A 22637-nucleotide genomic window follows, 5' to 3' on the forward strand; every position below is an offset into this window, starting at 1 on the left:
TGGGAGGCAAAGACATTTTGGTTGAAAATACAGCTTTTAATACCTCTATGATAACGTGCAGGTGGGCCATGATTTTATATTCCTCTACCAAAGGGAGGTTACCCTTTCTCATCTCACTTTTTGACAATAGGTAATTACCACAAAACAAGACTTGTCTATGCAAGAGTGAAAAACTTACCTTCTAGAGTTGTCAAAATTATGAAACATGCAAAGGTTCTTTTACCGGTCACCCTCAAAGATACATGTTGTCTGTATTTCTACACAGGATCATTTCCTGTAGGTCAGATTATTGTGAGATACAATCATTACTCTGTTAGTCCTTCTCTGAACATGTCACAACAGTGACTTTTTTAAAAAGACTTCCTTTCAGAGCTCTTTGATGCTAGTATTTTTTTAACATTCCATTTTGAGAAACAGAAATATTAATTTATTAAACCCTAACAAGACTCAAGCAACAAGAACAGAATGTATACAGGGCACTTTATCTTTTTCCTGTAAGACAAACCCTTGATCCTAAGCATGTAAGCCTTAGGTACACATCACACATGCCACATGTGTGGCACACTGAATTTTACCAGCCCTAATGTCCTGGCATTCTTCCCACAGAATGTTCTGAGTCAGATTTTAGTTCTTCCAATCTGCATAGCAGCACTTGAAAAGGTTTTTAGTTCTTCGTCAGGAAAACCTTTAACTTGGGTATTTGTTCTGTAAAATACAACCCTGTAATCCTGTTAATCTTATAACACCGCCTTTGTCTTCCTGCTATCCCTTTGTTGTTTGTTACTAATTTATCATGTCCCACCCATAATTAAATAGTAAATCTAAGGCTAGCAGTTTGCTCTGCATTTGTGCAGTGCACAGCAGAATCCCCACTGCTGTAATAAGCACAAAGTACACATGAGCTTTTCCAGTTTATATTCACTGCTACAAGCAAAATAGCCAAGGGACTTGGAATGATCAGCACATGACACAAAGTTGCATAACGAAACATAACTGAGACATTCAGAATTCTTTTCTCAGCAGGGGCTCTGAGAAATGTTTTAAATATCAACAGGTTCAAGAAGAAAATCGAAACCAGTGGCTTTGTTGATAAGGATGGAAAAGCCCACTGTATCTCCCCACTGCTGTATGAAACTGGTTTCATCCCCTTTGAAGTTTCTACAGATGATGGGAAGACATTTCCGTACTCTGGAACTTGGTTATCAGGTTACTAAAATCTATGATAACACTCTTCTATCTATATTCTTGCTCCACAAATGCAAGATTACATGAGCCTTTCCCTTTTGATCACTTCTCTTCTTCATTAATGTTTGACATCAGAAAAGTCATTCTTGCTCCTGTCATGGTGATTCCTATTTTGAGAGATGAACTTTACAGTGAGTGAGTTCTGCTGCTATTCAGCATCAGCAGCATTAAGTCAGAAAAGGTCCTGCACAAAAGTGAGGCTGACCAAAACAGTTTCCTTTTAGTAGGTATTTCTGTTAGAAAAGAATTACACCCTCATGTTGTAATCTGAGGACTATGTCACACGTTAGTAGGGGTTGTATTCTCTCACCTTCAATTTACTCTTTTTGTGTCATTCATCATGTTAGAAAACATGCACAGAATAAATGCTGCTAAATCTGAGATACTACAGTGGCACCTTTTCATTGCTATGTGGAACAAAAATTTCATTAATTTTGTCCTTTTTCTTGTCATTAATTTTGACTTTTCGTGTGTGTGTTCTGTAAACCAGTACATCACAGCAAAGTTCCAGATGAAGAAAAATGCACATTGGTAAATGAGACAAAATGGCAATACTATGGCACCTCCAACATTGATGGAAACTTAACTCTCACCTGGACACACCAGGCACTTACAGCAACCCATATCAACATAGAAGTCTGGGGTTACCAAGAAACAGGTAAAGTGATACTTTTCGTATCTGTGCACAAGCAGTTGTCAGTTGTCAGCTTCTGTGCAGAGCTCTGTGCATCATGCTGTCACTTTCTTTGAAGATTCAGGAAGAGATCTGCAAGTATAGATAACTCATGCCAGTAATGACAGCTTTTCTCTTAATTTACATATGGGTGAAAGCATCTAATTTCAATCATGTAGCTAACTATTCTTTTACGGCATCCAAAAATACTTTTTTCCTTTATGTGGCAGGTGACAGTTACTCGGAAAACTGGTTTGCCAAGTGGGAATATCTTTATACTTTGGCAAGAGAAACCCCTAATAGTGGGACATTTTCTTTCATTCCTGTACCTGCTAAAGGAAATTACAGTACTTGGGACTTTGGAATTTTGAGAATTACACCCAGCACCTATTCTGATGGGCAGAGGCAAGTACATCATAGCATTCATTTACCATAGGTACGTTATTGCTTTTGATAATTAAACTGCAGCCTCCTTTGGCTTTTAAAACCAGGATTCCGGCTCTGTTTCTCATGAGAAAAAAAAATAAAAATAGTGTATCCTCTTCAAAGATTATGCCGCTTACTTTTTAGGCATAGACCTCATCTGAAGATAAACATATGATTATTCAATTACATACATTAATCATCAAAACATAAAAATTAATAACCAACATACTATTGAAGATATCTCATAGGAGATACCAAAGTTCATTGCTCATTTTAGGTATGTTTTCTTTATCTTCTTCTTTCTAATAGGAGTAATTTATGTGAGGCTTATTGTTGCCTTGTTGCAATTCTATTTATTTTATTTAGCTTTGGTCAGTTTTGATTTTATTTAATGCCAGTTTATTTCATATTTATTTTTGCTAACAGAAATTATTTGCTTTCTATGCACTACTTGAACTATTAGCTTCCTATATTCTACTGATTGTTGTTATATTTTTTAATGACCTCATGATCACTCCTTCAAATACAGTCAAATTAAATTATCTCCACAAATCTGATAGCAAAGACTTAGACTGCATGTTGGACTTATTCATTACTTGTCACTGATGCTAGGTAGAACTTTACAAACCATTTTCCCATTCTTTTGTACCACATTGATTTCACGTACACATTTTAGTCCTCTGAGATTGCTGCTTGATTACCTAGTTTAATGTACTTTTCTTGTTTTCAGTGTGGTGGGTTGAATCCAGCTCACGCATAATCCCCCAGTCACTCACTTCTTCCCTCCTAGAAGGATGAGGAGAGAATCAAACAGGCATAAGTGAGAAAAACTTGGGTTGAGACAGAGACAGTTTAATTATTAAAGATGGAAAAATAAAAAGTAACGCAAAGGCAATCAACCTCACAAGCTCACAAGAGCAATGCCCAGTCAGTCTCCCAGCAACTCCTGCTTTGTGACAGCCCTTCATCCTCCCCTGCCTCCAACCCCCTCCACCTCCACACCCCAAGTTTTATTGCAGAGCATGACATTCTGTAACACAGAATCTCTGGTCAGTTGGGTTAAGCTGTCCTGGCCATGTTCCTTCCAAGCCTCTTGCTAACCCCTATCCTACTCCTCTAGGGGAAGAACAAGAAAGATAAGGCCTTGATGTCGTGCAAGCACTGCTCAGCTATAGCTAAAACATCAGTGTTTTACCAACACTGTTTTGTCACAAGTCTAAAACACGGCACTGTTCAGGCAACTATGAAGAAAATGGTCTCCTGGCCAAAATCAATACACTCAGTGAACTAGGACATGCTGATTTTTGTTACAACTGTAAAGGAGGCCTTAATTGCAGATTTTTTATTATTAAAAAAAATTTCCCACAGCAGCCACAGGTTCTTCTCTACATTTATTTATATATATTTTTTTGTATATAAACCTTTGCATTCCTACAAATGTTAAGTCCACTTCCTTTTATTTCATTAACTATTTCCATATGATATTTGGTGATAGATCTCTGCAAGTGCTTCATACATATCCTGAGCTTGGGCAGATGCTCCTTCATAATTCTTCCACATGTCTACGGTTCTTGATATAGATAGTGTGGCCCCTGTAAATGCATGAAGTTCATGGGTTTCGGTGTTAGACCATATTACTAATACATCAGAAATTACTTCGCCATTTAGAAGCTGCTAACTACACAAGGGTTACTTTTTCTAGAGAGTTTATTATTACAATTTTGGAAACTATTCTTTTCATGTATAGTTTCATGAGTGGATAGCAGAGTAGCCTTGGAACATTTCGAGGATTCTGAATGTTTCTTTCCCTATTTGTTGCTATTGGGCCTGTTAGTTCTGAGGAACAGAATTAGGTTGTGATAGAGAATCCAGATTTTCTTTGTTCTGGCCAAAAGGAAATATGATGTGAAGAGGCATGAAGAGACTATCTGTATCTAAAAAAGTTTCATGTAAGCCAGAATCACAAATGCTAAAATGTATTTCTGATTATAACATACTTGCTGCATGCTGTCATGTCACACTTTAAATGAGGAAAATTTTGATTTACTGTAAATTTTTGCAGGAAAAAGAAAACAGTGACCTTCACAATGAAAATCAAAACAAAACAAAAACCCCTTACAAGTTGTACAATTATACATAATTCTAGTTAGTCATTAAGACAGCATGGCTGACAAAACAGTGCTTGTTCATCTATCAAATCTAATTTTTTGGCTCTTTTTTTCTACAGCAACATTCCATCAGTCTGGAGCTCGGCGCATGCATTGGCTTGGCACCTTGGGGAAGACTTCAGAAATGACCCAATTACATGGGCAACTGCAAAATGTGTAGAATGGGACAGGAAAGAGGAGAAGCTTCCAAATTTTTTGGAAGAAATTATAGATTGTCCTTGCACCTTGTCACAGGCAAGAGCTGACACTGGAAGGTTCCATGTAAGTTATTAATCCATCACTCTGGCCTATTATAGTTCCAAGTAGAAGTTTAGGGACTGACATACTCTTCCCCATAGCTCTGTTCCCTCTTTAAGTGTCATTACAAGGAAATTAAATTATACTTAAATTTGCACAAGTAGCATGACAAATAGCAGAGGCAGATACAGTTTATTCAGGCAGTCTAAATAACAAAAATCCCTGTTGGATAGTCAACAAAAAACACCTTTAAATGGTATTAAGACAATGCTTCCAGTGGTAGATGGAAAACGCTCAGAGAGGACAGTGAACCAGGTAGAGCTGGGAGCACAGATGACTTCTTCAAGGTCCTACAAGATGGCAGTCTGTGTCTGTAGGTAATATATCCCATTCTGGAAGAAGCAGCTATGTTTCTACTTAGTATATCATAACTTGCTGTAAATCTTTCCATCTTACATTTTGGAGCTAAAGTCCACAGCTATAAACCATTATTTCCTGTCTCCTTCCTTCCTCCTTCTCAATTTGACTGTTAACAAAGGACTGATAAAAGCCAAGAAATCAGTTGCCGTTTAATTTATGCTTTCAGACCTACAGTACTGTGCTGAAGACCAAATAGGGTAACTTTCTCACCTGTATACAATACCAATGATGGCAGTGTGCTTATGCATATTAAAATACATATGTTAGGTATTTTTAGTTGCTATAATTTCCTGGTTATTAAACTCCAAACATGATATGTATTTTAGATCATACACAAAAAAGCACATGAAAAAAAAAGAATAGATACACTGCACTGCCACTGTCTAAAAGAGTAAGACATAAGATAATCACTGTGGCATATTCTGTGTTTGTCAGAATTATAGTTGGGTCCTCCATTTGGCTCCATCTGTTTTTCAAGGTCTGTTGTAATAGACTGCAAAATGCTGAAGTTAGACTAACATGTTGATCCAATCACTTCAGTACTAAATTCACTGTTTTTCGTATAATTCTGTGATACTCAGCACACAGCTGCAACCAGTTTGTTTAGCCTTTACATATAACTGAGAAATAAAGGGTTGGGAGAGGACCTAAAAATAGAAAGGACAAAATGAAAGCTCCATTAAGCAGAACATTGTTCTTTTTCAGACAGATTATGGCTGTGACATTGAAAAAGGGAGCGTGTGTACTTATCACCCTGGTGCTGTGCATTGTGTAAGAGCCATTCAAGCCAGGTAAAGAAAAAAAATTGAAATTGCATTTTTTTTAAATGATTTATTCTGTCTCAGAGATAGCAGTGTCACAGAAGTCACAGAGGTGTTTGGACTCTCAGCTCTCAGGTTCATAACAATCACTGTTTCCCCCTTATTAGTCTTCATTGCTGAGATTAAGTTATGGCCTTAGATTTACTAAGCAATTAATTACACTGTGCTGGATATCAGGATACCTAAACAAGCACTGCTGCCAAAAAAATTAATTAGACTTAATTAAGCCTTTTTTATATGGGTCTATGTTAGTTCAACAAGTTATTCTTTGCACTTGTTCTATCAGAACAATTGTAAACAGTACTGTGCTTGTGTGGCTGAAAGTTCCTACAGAACTTTCTGCCTTGGTTAAAATTCCCGCCCTCATAATCCCTGATCTGGTCTATTTTATAAGAGCTGGGAAGGAAAAAAGAAAAATTACTGACGTATCATTTCTGGATGTCACATAGAGCTTAGTAACAAAAACATTTAGCCACATCCATAAAAAGACAATAGGTAAACTGTATGCACAAATAGACTTTGCAGAGCTGAATGATGACTTTTTTCTCTCTCAATTTCTCAACCAGTCCTGTGTATGCAGCAGGCCAGCAGTGTTGCTATGACTCCACAGGGGCCCAAATCCTCACACAAGACTCCACAGGTGGCAGCACACCTGATCGAGGCCATGACTGGGGTTCACCACCTTTCATGAAGCCTCCCCGGATACCTGGCTTTTCCCATTGGCTTTATGATGTCATCAGCTTCTACTATTGCTGTCTGTGGTCTGATAATTGTCATTTCTATATGAAAAACCGTCCCTCCAGTGACTGCAGGACATATCACCCGCCTCGAGCTGGTAAGACCTTTAGAATTCCATTATGGATTATAGATTTTTTATACAGTTTTGTCTTTTAGAATGTTTGTGTATGTGTGTTGTATCAGTTAAGAATGCGGAGGGCACAATATCCTGTAGAAAATTTCCATGGAAGGTTTCAAATGATCTGTCAGTGGCAAAATCTGTGTTTTTTAGCTGTCCTGCAAAATGTTCAGGTTGAGTATCTCGTTAACCCCTGGAACTTAAATAGCTGAGGTTTTGTAGTCAATGTCTATGGCTTCCTATCATCAGCGGGCTCTTCCTCAAAAATAAGTTAGGGATGGTTAATGACAGCTTAGCAGTAGCTAGAAAAAACTGTAATGCTGAAAAATGCTACTCATATCAAACATGGAAAGGTCTAGCATTTATTAGTGTGTCTATTTTTCCTCCCCATTGCTTTTAGGAAGTATTCTTTGAGTCTTGCCATGGCTATATTGCTGCCACATGTCTTGCTTTCTTCTATGTTGCTGGTGTGCTGTGGTATCTGGTAGGATTGTGTCCTCTTAAAGAAGGAAAGAGCAAGGACTCTGTGGTCTGCTTCAAGCAAAGAGGAGAAAATTGCAGAGGGCACTGAAGGAAGTAGCTAAGACATGATGTGATAAAACATGAATTTCTCCCAAGACTAGCAATAGTGGATAGTGAAAGTCTCTTCTGATAGTCCCCCATGAAATTTTCCCGTCTGGAAGCAACAAAGGACGGCTTGTCCTTAAGGAATATGGAGCTGTGAGCCAAGCGTGATAACAAAGCTGGCAGGGCAGGGTCCTTGCCAGCCTGGGGTCCAGTCCAGCTGTACCCATGCAAGGTGAGCAGGGTGGACACAAGGAAGGCAGCAGACATCAGCTGAGAATACAAATCTCCAAAGAAGCTTGTGATGTCAGGACAGGTCCAAAGTTAAGCTGAGAAATCTCTGCCAGAGGGTCCAATACCCAGTCCAGAGATTGTTGGGCAAGTCTATAGTAATAAGACATATCTGAGGACAAGCCAGAAAGTCACTCTGCAGTCTGGGTCCAGATCAACAGGGTTCATGGCCAGGCACAGGCATGGCTGTGTTGGAGATGGAGACAGGTACACCTGCCTATGAGGTAGCTCAGTCAGGGACTCAGGGTCCAGACTGATAGAAGCACTGATAACAAAATACTCACCAACCAAGCAGTTAAGGACCTACCTGTCATATGGGTGTCCTTACACAGAGATTCATACCTCAGACAGGAAGGAACAACTTTATCATTTTTTGCTCTGGGTGATAGGGACCTTCCAACCTCTTTACTATTGTGGTAGGCAAAACCAAGGATATCTGCTGAATGCTGTAGAGGCTTTGGGGCTGAGGATCACAGTCATTTCTCTCTGTTCTGGCCAGATGAGACCCATTCCATTTCTCCTATTGTCACTCTCAGCTACATATGAAAGCTTCCTTCCCTGGTGAGCTGCATCTGGAATAGTCCTGTATTTGTGTGTAAGTCCTCCTCTACATTATGTGGGAATTAGGTTTCTAACTTGAGAGTGAGGATTGTGGTAGGGGGTACACCAGGTAAACATTGTTCCACATGAAAGTATTTTAAACTGCAGTTCTAAGTGTTGGCTGATGAAGACGAGTAACTGGAATGACAACTGCTGTTCCTACAGTGCTGTTCAAGGTATGTTACAGCACTGCTCGAGTCACATTTACATGGATCAGGCTTGTGTTTATTCCTTTGTTTAAATACCTGGATCACCGCAATGGCTCTTTTTTTTTTTTTTTTTTAATCCCCTCATGTGAGCCTAAGAAAAGGAGTAATAGATTGCAGTCTTTGCTTGTTCTTATGTCTCTTTTTGCTTTTAAAAAACAGCATCTGCCTTTGGGGATCCCCACTTCTTCACATTTGATGGTCTGAACTTCACTTTTAAAGGACAAGGGGAATACACATTGGTAGAGTCTGATCTCACATCCCTAAGGGTGCAAGGAAGGACCCAGCAGGCACACTTTCCCAATGGTAAGTTGGTAAGAGGGAAAGCAGTGATGACAAATAATAGCTTCTGAGGTTGTTTGATTTTCTCTTTACAGCATTCCTCCAGGCTTTCCTAGTCTTCTTTTTCCTCTAAACATTTCCCAAACTATGACTCCTGTCTTTCTGGGCTGTAACAGTGTTCTTTCTCCATTCCCAGACAGATTAACACCTTACACTGATGTTCTTATGAGTGGAAACAACTTTTTTTTTGTCAATGTACATTTGTGTGTTCTGGCATTCTGCTGCATTATTGTATAAATATGGACATTTCATTGTAAAATAACTGACAAAATAATGCATTAGTTGCACCATGTTTAAATATGTATTTTAAAATGTAGTTGTGAAACACAGCATTTCCTCATAGGCATTCAGAGTAGGGCCAGTATTATCAGTTTAACTCTGTATTTATTGACTCAAGACAGAAAGTAAAAACACAGGAAATCAGTAGTTAAAAGAGAGATGATTGTAAGTCAAACATTAAAATCTTCCAAAAGCATATTTCCTGCTGTAAATAAAAAGATGAATCCTGGATCAATCACAGATTTCAAACTGAAGTCAGTAATGCAGAGTACTAATTGAGAACAAATTCAAGCATTTCTTCAAGAAATTTGAAGAATTTCTTCAAGATTCTTCTGTAATGATTACGAGATGCTGATATATCTTAGGCAAGTCAATAAGAGCAAGCTGAAAATAATTACCTGTGAGATAATGTAAATAATTCCAGAACTAAGTAAGAAATAATTTGTTGGAGAATGGTTACTGATGAGTTGCAGAAGTTACTTACTATTAGGATCTATTTTATGTAGTATAATATGACACGTTAAAGAGAGGTGCTTAGGCATGGACATGGTAATTCTGGTGTGATCTGAAGGAAAGGAGGCCTCTGAGAAATACTGACATGCAAATGAAGCAGTCATCTTCATCAGTTGGAGCAGTCATCTCTTTTTGGCCCAACCCATATGCATGCAAGGAAATTAAAATAAATTTTGGGGTATGCAAGTGCAAAAGTACTTTAGAAGTATATAACAATACAGAAAAATAAACACTTCTCTGAGCTTTTCAGAAAGTCTTTTTAGATACCCCAAACTCACAGAAAAGTTCAGAAAGTCTGATGAGAAGCTGATTAAGGGTGTCATTCTGTTTTGTTTTTGTTGTTTTCAAAGGGCCTGCTTGTCCTGTTCTTTTGGCTTATTTGTAAAACAAAACCTAGGGCAGAGGAAACTGTCTGGAGGTACCTTTGTCACTTGAATGGGTAGATTGCAAAGGAGCCTGTAAGAAGGAGATGGTCTTTTACCTGCATTTTGAAAGTAGGGAAAAATAGGGCATGGAATGGGAGAATGCTGTCCTGCTTCTCAGGACAATCTGAAAAGCTTCATATCAGATACTTTCATTTATGCTGTTCCTGGATCTAATGGTACAGGAGAACAATTGGTCTTCTTACGTATCTCTGCCACCACCATTGGGATTAAGAATTTAGAATCGCCAGACCCTTTTTTAGCAGTAAACATTCTGCTTTCAATATACTACGTTAGCAGGAGACTTATACTGTGGGCTTCAGTGCAATATGATTTATATGTTTAGCAATTTCCTGAAATATAAATAATCATATTTAATTACTTTTAGGAAATGTCTGTTTGTTTTCTTATTGTTTTATTGTCTGTATCTGTAAACATTCTATATTTATTTTATATGATGTGAGGTATCTTGAGGGATTGTTTTTTTTTTTTGTTTGGAAGGAACGGAAGCTCAGGTGACAGGCCTGTCTGCAGTGGCCATGCAGGAGAACAACTCTGATGTGATTGAAGTACGCTACTCAGAGGATTTGAATCTGGAGGTTCTGTTGAACCAAAAGGTGGTCAACTTCTCTGAGCAAAGTTGGATGGACCTGAAAGGTCAGTTACAAATATCAGCTTTGAAACCTATTTTATTCCTGTGAAATCCCTGTATAATTAAAAACATCTCTAAATGCATGTATTTTGATTCTATTTTCAGTGTACTTTTGAGAAACAGAATGCAGGTCACTCCAAAAATAAAGTGTGAAATAAAACAAAGGGCAAGCGATATCCCAGATAACTAAATCTTATTTTATTATTATCATCTGCCTTTCTTCAGTTTAGTTGCTGCCAGATTGAGGCAGAATCAGTGGTAATGCACAATTTGCATGGGCCTTGGTGAACAAAATGGAGAGCATAGGGAAGAATGTGATTTCCATCCAATCTGCCTTGCTGGCCCTATTTTTATACTAACTCAGTGCATGGATCCCTCTTGCCTTTGAGACTGATTACAGCTAGGCTCTGGACAGGAATATAAATGCCAGAATTATGGGCTACAATTCTCCTTCCTAAAAGCCATAGATCAAGCATGCTACAGAGAAGCATAATGTGGCTAAGTTCCCATGGAGAGATGTAGCAGCAAAAACATCAGATCCCAAGACCTTCCTGCTTCTCATCAGCATTTCTAGCAGTGACACCAACTGCTGGAACTTCAACACTGACTGGGAAGAGGCAGAGCCGTCAGATTTCTCAGTAGTCTGGACTGGCATGTTCTTTTCTCTCAGAATGAACAAATAACATAAATGACAGCCTTTACCAACACATGGTGCCTTCCTGAACTTTCTGGGATGTGTAGTGTATGAAGGGAATGCATACAATCCTGGCGATGATACTGAGATATTTAACAGATGGCTTCAATGCCCACTTCTTCCATGTCATCTTTCAGTGGTTTGTGGAGCAATTGTTTTCCTCCTCATTCCATGGAGGATGAATAGAATTAAAAACTCTTTACTCATTCTGCTTTGAGCCTATGTATTTAATGCAAAGAAACGTACCAATCAAAATGAATGATAGTGAAATACAACCAATGTATACTAAAATATAGATGAATTTCACAATCACATATCAGGAGCTCTCTGGGTTGGTCAGATGTTACCCCTCTATTCTTCTGCCTCAAAAGACTATGAAAAGTTGCATTTCTTTTTATTATTTTTTTCCTCCAGGGGTGTGATCATTTGATTACACTTTATAAAAAATTTAACAGTGAACCTTCTGCTCAGCAGAGGAATTTTTCTGTGGCTATCACATATTATTCCCCAAATGGATGGAAAACATAATGAAGAGCAGAGGGAAGGAAAAAAATGGGACAGTGATGGAACTTGGATAAAGAGCTGTAACAGGGAAGTTTTGACAAGATGATCAAGAAGCAGAGGAAACCTGTGACCAATGAGAGCAGTGTTTCCAGCTCACAGCAACTCTGTGATGTAATTGTCTCATACCCTAAAGTTTCTGCTCTGGGACACTGTCAAAAGAACATGCAACTTATATCAAACGTGGGCCTTTTTTTGCTACTGCTCTGTAGTAGCCATCTTAACACATTTGTAGGTGTATGTGTTGCTCCTGCCTCGGCAAATTTTTAGGGCTGAATTCCTCTTGTCTTCCAAAAACAGATGGTATGGAGGTGTGGCCTCCTTTTAAATGCTTCTCAGAATGTAGCCCAGAGAGGAAGGAGGGAAATGCTTTATAAAAAATGTTTAAAACTGATGACACATCAACCTGTTCACTTTAGATTAGTTGTTTTGTCCTCTTCCTCTCATTGTTTTAGGTCTCTTTCTCCATTCTACATCTGATCAGAAGATTACAGTGATGTTCTCTTCTGGGTCTGGAGTAGAGATAAAGGGGAGTGGAGGATTCTTGACCCTGACAGTTTTGCTCCCAGATAAGTTTATGAATCACACACAGGGTCTCTTTGGAGTGATGAATGGTAATACAGAAGATGAGTATACCTTTAAGAATAAAACAACCATATCAGTTCATGCAAGTCCTCAGCAGTTGTTTGAATTTGGAGCTAATTGTAAGTGATTTCTCTGGTCTATTATTACATTTGTTTTTATAAATTGAAAGCCATTTCTGATTTACAGATCAGAAAATTGTCTGTGCTAAGCAACCTATTCGGGGGGGGGGGGAGGGGGGCAGGGGGGAGAAAGAGAGAGAAGTGAGTGAGAGAAGTATGCTCTTCCTTACCCAAGTGGGTAACATATTGAGCCAAAATGGATGAAGACAGAACCATGATGAAAATTTCTGCACTTTGTTCCATCAACAGTGAGAGCTCATATTTCACCACTTACACTTTCAGAATTCCATCTACAATGGTCAGTGGAACATGACATCCTGAGACTGAAGTGTTACAAAAATCCAACAATAGTCAGGGTCAGCTACCTTTTTCCAGAATATTACTAATGTTTCCATTAAGTATCTGACAGTTTTAAAAATCAAGTATTAAAATAAAAATTAACAATTGCCCTAACAATTTTCTTTAAAAAGGCAAGGGGTGTGAAAGAATATTTGCTTTCATTCAATGAAAGTGATTCAGCTGCTATATCTAGCCTGCAGCACTAGATTGGTCTGTGTTCCTCCTGATGTCAGGTTAGAAGACGGATCAGAAGAAACAAGGTACAAAATACCCTCTGGCTACCATTTGCTCTCTGTGTCAAGCACAGTGTAGCTGTATGCCATCATTGAGATCATACTCAAAAGTTTCACTGCTCTTACTTCAGGAATTTTCCAGTTCCTCTGAATGAAAATATAAAACAGTGCCATGGCGGCAACAATACATTTAGGGATAGACAGGATCAGGATTTGTGTTACTTGTAACATTTGGTCTAGCTAGCTCTGTCTGAGGTACTTTTTATCATCAGTTTTCCAGCAGACATCTGAATTCGTCATTACATAAAGTTGTAGCTAAACATCTATTTAGATCCAGTTTTAACAAATTGATCAAAGACTAACTTTAGTATGAGATTAAGATACTGCATGTAAAAAGGAAAATAATCTTGAACTGTCAGGAATAGGTACTAGATATGACTTCAAGGATCTGTTCCAGTTGTAGATACATTTAAGTAAATAAACACCTAGGTTAGTAAGTAGCAGGAGGTGGTGTAGGTCTGTAAGCAATGTTACCTATGAATCTCTCTTGCTTTCTGTTTCCCAAGGGGCTGTTGAAAATGGAACTTCTCTCTTTACTTATGACACAGAGTTCTTATTGAACAATTTCTTTTATGGAGAAAAGCACAATACTTCTTTTCTGCCAGTGTTCTTTCCTTATGAAGACCCTGCTGATCCCTTGGTGAAAGAGATGGTCTTGGTCTGTGACTCTGACCCATTCTGCAGATTCGATGTCCTGACAACAAGAAGTCTTCAAGTGGGAAGTTTCACAAGATTATCTCATCAGAATCACAAGCAGTTGGTAGAAAATCTAGAGCCAGGTGAGACAGCATTAAACAAACTATTCCTTTCTGCAAGGCATCTAAATAGTTAAGACCACATGAAGAGGCTTTGCCCAACTGTAGGTTCATGCATCTATGAACACATTTATCAGATGTAAACATCCTTGTACCAGAAGAATTTTAACATGTAGGTTACTTAGACAAACATGAAATACATTTTTTTCCATTTCTTTCACTACTGAACCACTGTGTAGAAGAACTCTTCATTTTCTGTGACTTCACCTTGGATTTAAAAATAAATAAATCTGAAACTATTTTTTTAGCCTAGAAATCTTTGTCTTCCTTTGGGTTGCCACTCAAATGCCATTTGAATAATTGTAATTGAGATTTGCTAGTGCAAACACTGAATACTTGAATCAGATTTTTTTTTTTCTAGTGATTTCTTGTGGCTGGCTGGATCATCCAACCAACGGAAGAAAAAATGGAACAAACTACCTGCTGGGCTCAACCATCCATTTCATCTGCAATCAGGGCTATGAACTCACTGGATCAAAAGAAATAATCTGTCAAGTGACAGGAGCCTGGTCTGGAGACATACCTAATTGTATCCTGAGAACAGGTCTGCTTCCTTTTAAATGTTACATTTTCATCAGAAATCATTTTCATTAACCAGGCGATCTCAGTATACAATGTTGGCCCTTGACAAAAGCAACTTCTTTTATTTGGGAAGACATTGGACATGAGATTCCGTAGCTTCTAAAAAGACTAATATTTAAATCTAAATAACAGTTTTGCTTTTTTATTATTATTATTTTTAATCTACTCATTCTCAGGACTTAGGGCTATATGCTTCTGTTTCTCCAGTTTTGGCCTAAAGGAACTGTTCCTCAAGTGGCCAGTCTAAAATAATTTACAAACTCAGTCTTAGAAAATGGGAATGTATAATCACTTAGCTAAAATTATTCCATAACATAGAAATACATAGGCTATAAAATGACTCCTTATTTATAGCATTATTTTAATGTATTTTTCTTCTGTAAATGTGTTTTTTAGTAGTTTTGAAAATATGTAATTTCAAAATTACAGAGATTATTGAAATCGTCTAGTATCAACATAATTTGAACTGCTTTTCAAGAACAAATGATGGTACAGCTCCCAAGCATTTATTGTCATCCTTGGTTCTGCCATTGATAATTTAATTTTAACTTTCTTTGCAACTGGGGCAAATGTATATCCAGTCTAAGCCATCTGAGTGGTGGGTTACAATTTCACACATTATAAAATGAGCCTTTAAGAGAAACTTTGCAGAACAGGACCTGGGGATCTTGGTGGATGCAAGCTGAGTATGAGCCAGCAGTGTGTCCTTGCAGCAAAGAAGGCTAATGGTATCCTGGGCTGCATTAGGCAAAGTATTGCCAGATGGTTTGAGATAGTTGATTGTTCCCCTCTACTCAGCAGTGGTGAGGCCATGCCTGGAGTGCTGGGGACAGTTCTGGGTTCCCCAGTACAAGAGACATGGATGTACTGGAGAGAGTCCAGTGAAGCGCCACAAAGATGATGAAAGAACTGGAGTATCTCTCCTCTGTGGAGAAGCTGAGAGAGGTGGAATTCCTCTACCTGGACAAGAGAAGGCTCAAGGGGGGAATCTCATCAATGTTTATAAATACATGAAGGGAAGGTGCAAAGAGAATGGCCCAAAGGTCTTTTAATTGGTGCCCAGTGCCAGGACAAGAAGCAATGGGAACAAATTGAAACAAAGGAGGTGCCTTCTGGCATCAGGAAACAATTTTTTTGCTGTCATGGTGACAGAGCTCTGGCAGAGGTTGCCCATAAAACCTGCAGAGTCTCTGTTGTTGGAGACATCCAGAAGCTGTCTATGTATAGCACTGGGCAAATGGCTCTAGGTGATCCTGCTTGAGTGAAGGGACTGGGCAAGATAACCTCCAGAGACCCCTTCCAACCTCGTTCTGTGAAATTCGTTAATGAACAGCCTGTGATAACAGAGGGCAGAGAGCAGACATAGAATCCTTGTCTCTCCCTAGGCTTCCCCTTCAACACATGTTGAAAGCTTCCACTCTTTCTGGTTCCAAAGGACTATGCTATCTCAATGCAAAATGTGTTATTCTATAACAGTAAAATTATTGTGAATCATGTAGTATAATATTTATTATAAACAAAAATTCATTACCCCTCTTGTGTCAGTATTATTAGATTATCAATTATCCTGGAATTTTTAGACTTAGTACCAGTTCGTCTGTCTCTATAATTTTCAGAAAATTGACTAATATTTCCTAAGTTTCAGCTTCGATCTGTTCCTGCACCATGTATACTCCAAACATCCTCAAGATGGCAGTGTTTCAAAGCACCACTGTGATGCAAGGCCATAGAGCATGTTGAAACACTTTTAATGCTGAGTTAATTATTCCTGAAAGTACTCATCAGATAAATCCTATCAATGGATTCTCCGTTCCGATCACCTTCCAAAAATCTAGAAAGTGCACAATACATCAGCAGTGAATTCTTGGCCAGCAGAAACTTTTATTCTGCTTTTGAAGGCCTGTACCAGTTGCTTATTTCCGACACAATGTCTCATATTTAGTGTTATTAGTGAGATGATCCACAAATGAGTTTGAGCAACAGACTGAGAACTTTAGCATACAAAATAATCATTGAACATTTGCACAGAACAACTGTAAAATATACAGTGTTACTAAATTTTAAATAGATGAGTGAACATTTTTGGATTTTTTTCGGGGGGGGGGGGGGACCAGCTAGTGATAGTAATCAGTACACAACTGATTCTATTCACAAAAGCCTGTCTCAGTATTGAAGCTATTTTGTAAAGAGTGAAACTAGAAGTATTTCAAAACATTTATGTTTAATATGATAGACCAGAGTATACAGAGTACTTTAGTTAACTGTTGAAAATATGTGAGAAATTTAGCAGATAATTTAGCATGCTTCATAGTTCACAGTAATAATAGATCATTTGTCAAAAGACTAAGGAGAATGAAATCTTTACAAAGTAAAGTCAGATCTTAAACAGAGTCAGTGGCAGAATATTTTGCCAAGCTGAAAGCTAAGAACATTTTTATATTGCTGCCATCAACTGCATACATACTGGTTAGGAGCCAGTCGGTCTCAATAAGCAAACTGGATGATAACATTTACACTAGAATAAAAGGGACAAAAAGCCAGCCTTGAGAGATCAGAGCAAAAGAGCTGAAAGATACACAGAAATTAACAGCATTCAGAATGAGGGAGATATGCCACTGGCAGATAAAAAACTGAATGTTTTCCAGCACATGGGTTCCTTAGAGAAGGCATAAAACAACAAGGTGTAAAATTATTTTTATCCAATTGTAAAAATAGCATTCCTTACTATTTGATATTTGGGGTTGTAGTTCATTTGTAGAGTGAGCCAAAAATGATAATTTTTGTCAGAATCAGGAAACTGGAGTATGGCAATACTGCCCATAGCAGCAGAATACCATAATCAAGACAATATAACATTTCATATACAGTTCTTCACTCAGTTTTTCTTATACAGTTCTTCACTCAGTTTTTCTAACTGCTGTGCCCCAATAATGGCATTCGTATCTAGCCTGGTTCCTCCATTTGTATCAGAATATATGCTACTGGATATCAGTATCTGTATGAGAAGATTATTTTTTGACAGGTCCAAGTCAGAGAATGCGGGTAAAACAGTCCAAAATTCCTCACTTATATCTAAACCTCTTGTATTTTTATAGCATGGATATCTAGTACTTTCTTTCTGCTAAATACATTTCAGCCTCCAGTCTAAGACAGCTGAAATTCAGTGCCAGCTTTCCTTGTGCTGATTTTGGATTCAGCATAATTAACCAAAAATATTTTCATGGTGTTACAAACAATTATTACTTATGCTAACTTTCCTTATTGTTTTCCCCTTTACATAGCAACATGCTGCTGTTTTGCCAACACCCATTTTATTAAGCTCTTTGACAGAAGGCCTTTATTAATGCCAAGAAAATTCTGGTAAAATTAACGGTTAGTGCTTCCAAATTTCTGGGCGCCTGAATGGGTGACCACTGACCTAGCCACTATGACTAGTGGTCAGATTTTTACTTGCAACATGAACTGTTAAAACAGTCTTTTTTAAAATAATAACTTCCTTCAAGCTGGTCAAGAACACAGGACACAGGCCTCTATTATTTTCAGGGGGTACTTCTTTTCAGTTCTGTGCTTATTACACTTGCTGTAGTTTTGTGGCACATCAAATTCAGTCTCTCTACTACAAATCCTAGGGACTTTTAGCTACATGCATTTATTTTTCAAAAGCTAGAAAAATTACATTGAAGGAAGGCTTGAGAACTCTGAAAACTGGATAGGCAGAAAAAAAAAAAAAGAAAGAAAACTGAACAAACTGAACATCAGTTACTTTGCAAAATCCATTTCTGTATTACAAAAAAAATATATGCTTTTAGGCCTGCATATTGTTACGTTTGAGTTTTGCTTCCCTGAATTAAAGTTTCCATGGAAACCCTCTGCTAATAATTATTTCTGCTATGCTTTTAATTACAATTCCGCTGCAAGGCTTGCAAGTACCTCAGCAACCTCTCTTCATAGAATATCACATAGAGGGAGAAAACAAAACCATCCAGCAAAAGCAGAAGGGAGACTCTAGTAAAATGCAGGTTAAAAAAAAATGTAAAATCTTAGCAATATGCATACATGTATATTTTGCTTGTGATATTTGGTGGTAAATGCAATCTGTTTTCCTCTTTCATTTTTGCACTCCATATTTTTGGCTTTCATTTTCCAGGCTCTGTGCAAATGCACTTCTTTTGGGAAAGATGACAAAAATCTCATTAATTTTCTGCACCTTTTTTTTTTTTTTTTTCAGATGAGGGTGCAGAAGAACATTAGGTTTTCTGATTATGGAATTATCTGTCTGTCATTTCCAGGAGACTGGCTGCAAAACACTCTATAATCAAGAAAAAGAACCTGAGATTAACAACTGAATACAAAGATTTCACTATAAAGACAGTTTACCACTGAGCCAAACAAACAAGGCCAACTGTGGGTTTTCATCACTTGACAAAGATAGGGTACCTGTCAGTAAGGTGTATGTAAGCCAGACAGAAATTCTGGGGCCTTGTAAGAGAAGTTTGTAAATGAAGGTCTGAGGCCTGTGAAATAGTTTGTGTATCCTAGGTCCTTCCTTAAACTTCAGTATAAACCAATTTATACATGTAAGTTAAATTATTTATTCTAGTGTTGCAGAAAAGTAAGTTTTATTATTTTGCCATCACTGTATGCTAAGCAGTTTGGGCAGTTTTTCCTGCAGGCATGACAAAGCTATGAAAGTGCTGGCAAAAAGGAAAAACTCGTGCACCACTTCTCACCTATATCTAAATAGAATGCACGCTCCCTTACATATGCTTATAATGCTGCTAATAGGCACACATATAGGGCAGAGCCTTGAATCTACTTTGACCTTAGGACACTCTAGTGTCTCAGAGACATGGGACTATACTTCTCTTTGACCTTCTCCCATTGAGCCTTGGACAAGATTTCTTCACACCAGGACTTGCAGTTTTTCAGATGTGGCATTTCCCTTAAAGGATACAACATTCAAGAAGCATTGTTTCTCTTCTGCTCTCTTCTGCATAGAGCATTAAACAACAGGTGCAGTTTCAAAATTTCCATGTCAAAATAGGGGCAATTTTTAAAGCAATCAAATTGGTAAAAGGATTGAAAAACTGTTAGTTGTTGGGTTTGGCAGTTCATGTCAGCTGTATATTAGCCACTAACTATTCCTTCTTTGTGTTAGAACAGCTGTCACAGCCACCTGCCCTAACTGTCAAATGTAGGAATTATGTGAGTTCCATTGCTCACTCTATTGGTTTGTTTCTTGAACACGATGAACAGTAAAATATCAATGCTATGTATACAATTTTTAAAAAATGTCACACACATTTACACTGAAGCAAATTGATATGAAGACAAATAATATCTTCCTCTTTTGTTGTGGTTGCTGTCTTTTTTCAGATATCAAACAAGTAATTCTTCTTGGTTGTGTATTTGGAATTGTTGGTCTTGCAGTCCTGGCACGTCTAACTTTTCTGTGTAGAAAGGAGAGGTAAGAACTCAACTGAACTTAAAACAAAAACTAACCTGCTAAAGAAATAGGAAGTGCTGTGACCTTTTAATCTGTTTACTCAATGACAAAGAAATCAGACAGGACATTTTCCTACTACTATCTTTTATTGAAAACATCAAGTCTCGATAGTCCTTGTGTCCTGCTGGCAGACTATGAAGGAAAGTTGGAAGTTTATTAATAAGGCAATCAAACATGATTGATTGATTGATTGATTGAGACCGAACAGTATTTTTGGTCAAAATAATCTACTTGAATAGTAAGGCTATCTAATGAAAAGTGTTCTGTTTCAGAGGTGTGCTGATAATACCAACTGGTAAATTGCATTTATTATTTAAGGAATGCATTGCATGATGCTGTAACTTACCACACATCCTTGAACATATTCCCTCTTTTAGGCATGCATAAATTTGCCTTGAGAATGCTTGTATCTCTTGTGCCAAAGAGGTGAATAGAATTTAAAGAATGTATCAGTTTGCTACCCATTCTTGGAACATTCCTACCAAACAGAAATACACTCACTATATAAACTATTACTTCATAAAATTAATCTCTACAAAATGTTGTGTGGCTAGTAAATACTTTGATGTTTTAGTCCTATGTTTTAAAAGATTGTTATGATTTCATATATTCTGTATATAATTCATTGTTAGCCAGCATTAACACTTTAAAAAATGTTTTGCTTTGTGGCTTTCCAGCAGGTTCATCACTGCAGAGACCCTTGAAACAGAACACACTATTATAGCTATGTCTGTCACTGAAAATACAGTCCATCGATTCTGTGCTTAGTGATCAATTAACTGTGTGTATCAGAGGGTCAGAGTCACTCCTAAATTTTCCCCTGTCCTGTTAAATCACGTAAGCATTGTTTTCAGTGCTTCAGAGAACACTCAGACCAAAAATGTTTTTTCTTCCTTCTTTGTACAAAAACAAACAAAAAGGCTACTCAACACAAGGTAGATAACTGCAGAAGCTGATGTTTTTTGCATACAAATAAAAATGCACAGACAAAGGACACCTCCTAAATTTGCCGTATCTTACATGTACTAGATTCCCATGTATATAGCTGACTGGCATAAAGTACTACTATTACAGCTGTATAGAATTCTCACATTTGGGAGCAGCTTACAGAATTGCTATCCTAAACTCATTGTATATAAATTAAAAATAAATAAATAAATCAGGCCTAAGCTCTTATATATTTTGGAATCTGTAAGTAATTGGCTACCAAAAGTTTATAGTTTCTGAACATTCTGAGAATATTTAATAAAGTCCATAGCACTCAGTGGGGTGTATGGTTGGATAGCAACAGATAATGCAGTCCTCTGTATAACTGTAACAAATTTTGAACAGATAAATCTTAATTAGGCAAGGCAAGGATTAGAACATCAAGTCAATCATCAGCAAACCACCACTATTCTCTAATTTCATTGCATGTTGCTCAAACAGAAGAGATGCTACATCTCCTTCAGTCATTACTTCTGGTAATTTAAATATTTTGAATCTTCAGCAGTATATAACATGGGAGAGACATTATTCCTTGCACAGAAATTACACTGAACTGATACTTTAAAAATTGGTTCATGTTACTATTCCACCTAATCTAGTATTACTCTCACCTTCATCTAAGCAAAAATGTTTCAGTAACTGCTTTAACAGTCATCTTTAGCATTTAAAAAAATATATTTTATTTTTACTTTATTTTTCTTTTCTTCCCAAGACATGAAGGCAACCAGAAGCTTGTTTCAGAGGTTCCAGTAACATCTCAACAAGAAAGAATGAAATTTCAGAGAAGTTTTTAATGAAATATGGAGAAAGCATAGCAGAGGAATAAATTGTCCACAGCGACAAAGATGGAAACAGTGGTTTTACATAGTATGTTATAATTTAATTTCTGCTTTCAATATAATGACCGTTCAATTGCATGGGAAATGCTAACCACCTTTCAGGGGTTTTATAATGGCAGGCTCATCCTACTATGTTTCAAAAGCCAAGGACAATGCTTCTGAAAGAATTGAAGTTATATGTGTTAGTTTCTTCTATCAGTCACATCTCTGCCAGCAGAACCAGAGTTTTGACAAAATGAGAAGAATTTGTGATTCTCTGTACTTCTCTTCTTTTAGTCTTTCACTTGAAAGCTGGTGAAATGAAAATAATCCTACCGTATAAAGCTAGCCTTTATCAGAGAGACATACACCTTCTCTGGGGCCATGTAAAGCTCATGTAGAAAGATGTGAAAGTGGATGCAGTCAGATGGACTATTTTGCAAGTCAGGTTAATTTGCAGATTGTTGGCTTTATGGTTTTTGTTTGTTTGCTTGTTTTAAGTAGGGAGGTAGAGAAACTAAAGATACTTAAATGTGGCATTCTTATATTTTGGAAAGTCACTAAGTACATGCTCTGAGTGGCATTTTTGTTTCATTACTGACCTAATTTTAAAAGGATGCAGT

At 37.5% G+C, this 22637-nt stretch overlaps 1 protein-coding gene across 1 annotated transcript in view; it reads left to right on the forward strand.

The window, feature by feature from the left end:
- The window catches only part of SUSD2 (sushi domain containing 2), a 24657-nt gene extending 2020 nt beyond the window's left edge, over positions 1–22637 (forward strand). The window contains 15 exon segments of the mRNA XM_032198679.1: positions 1–61; positions 1055–1206; positions 1736–1903; positions 2149–2323; positions 4572–4773; positions 5875–5960; positions 6557–6825; positions 8670–8813; positions 10565–10720; positions 12426–12674; positions 13813–14085; positions 14483–14665; positions 20080–20170; positions 21909–21964; positions 21967–22637. The exon segment at positions 1–61 is cut by the window's left edge and continues 141 nt beyond it. Of these exon segments, the coding sequence (XP_032054570.1) occupies positions 1–61; positions 1055–1206; positions 1736–1903; positions 2149–2323; positions 4572–4773; positions 5875–5960; positions 6557–6825; positions 8670–8813; positions 10565–10720; positions 12426–12674; positions 13813–14085; positions 14483–14665; positions 20080–20170; positions 21909–21964; positions 21967–22022 (2321 nt within the window). The 3' untranslated portion in view covers positions 22023–22637.

This window comes from Aythya fuligula, chromosome 17 (genome assembly GCF_009819795.1).
Source record: "Aythya fuligula isolate bAytFul2 chromosome 17, bAytFul2.pri, whole genome shotgun sequence".
NCBI lineage: Eukaryota > Metazoa > Chordata > Aves > Anseriformes > Anatidae > Aythya > Aythya fuligula.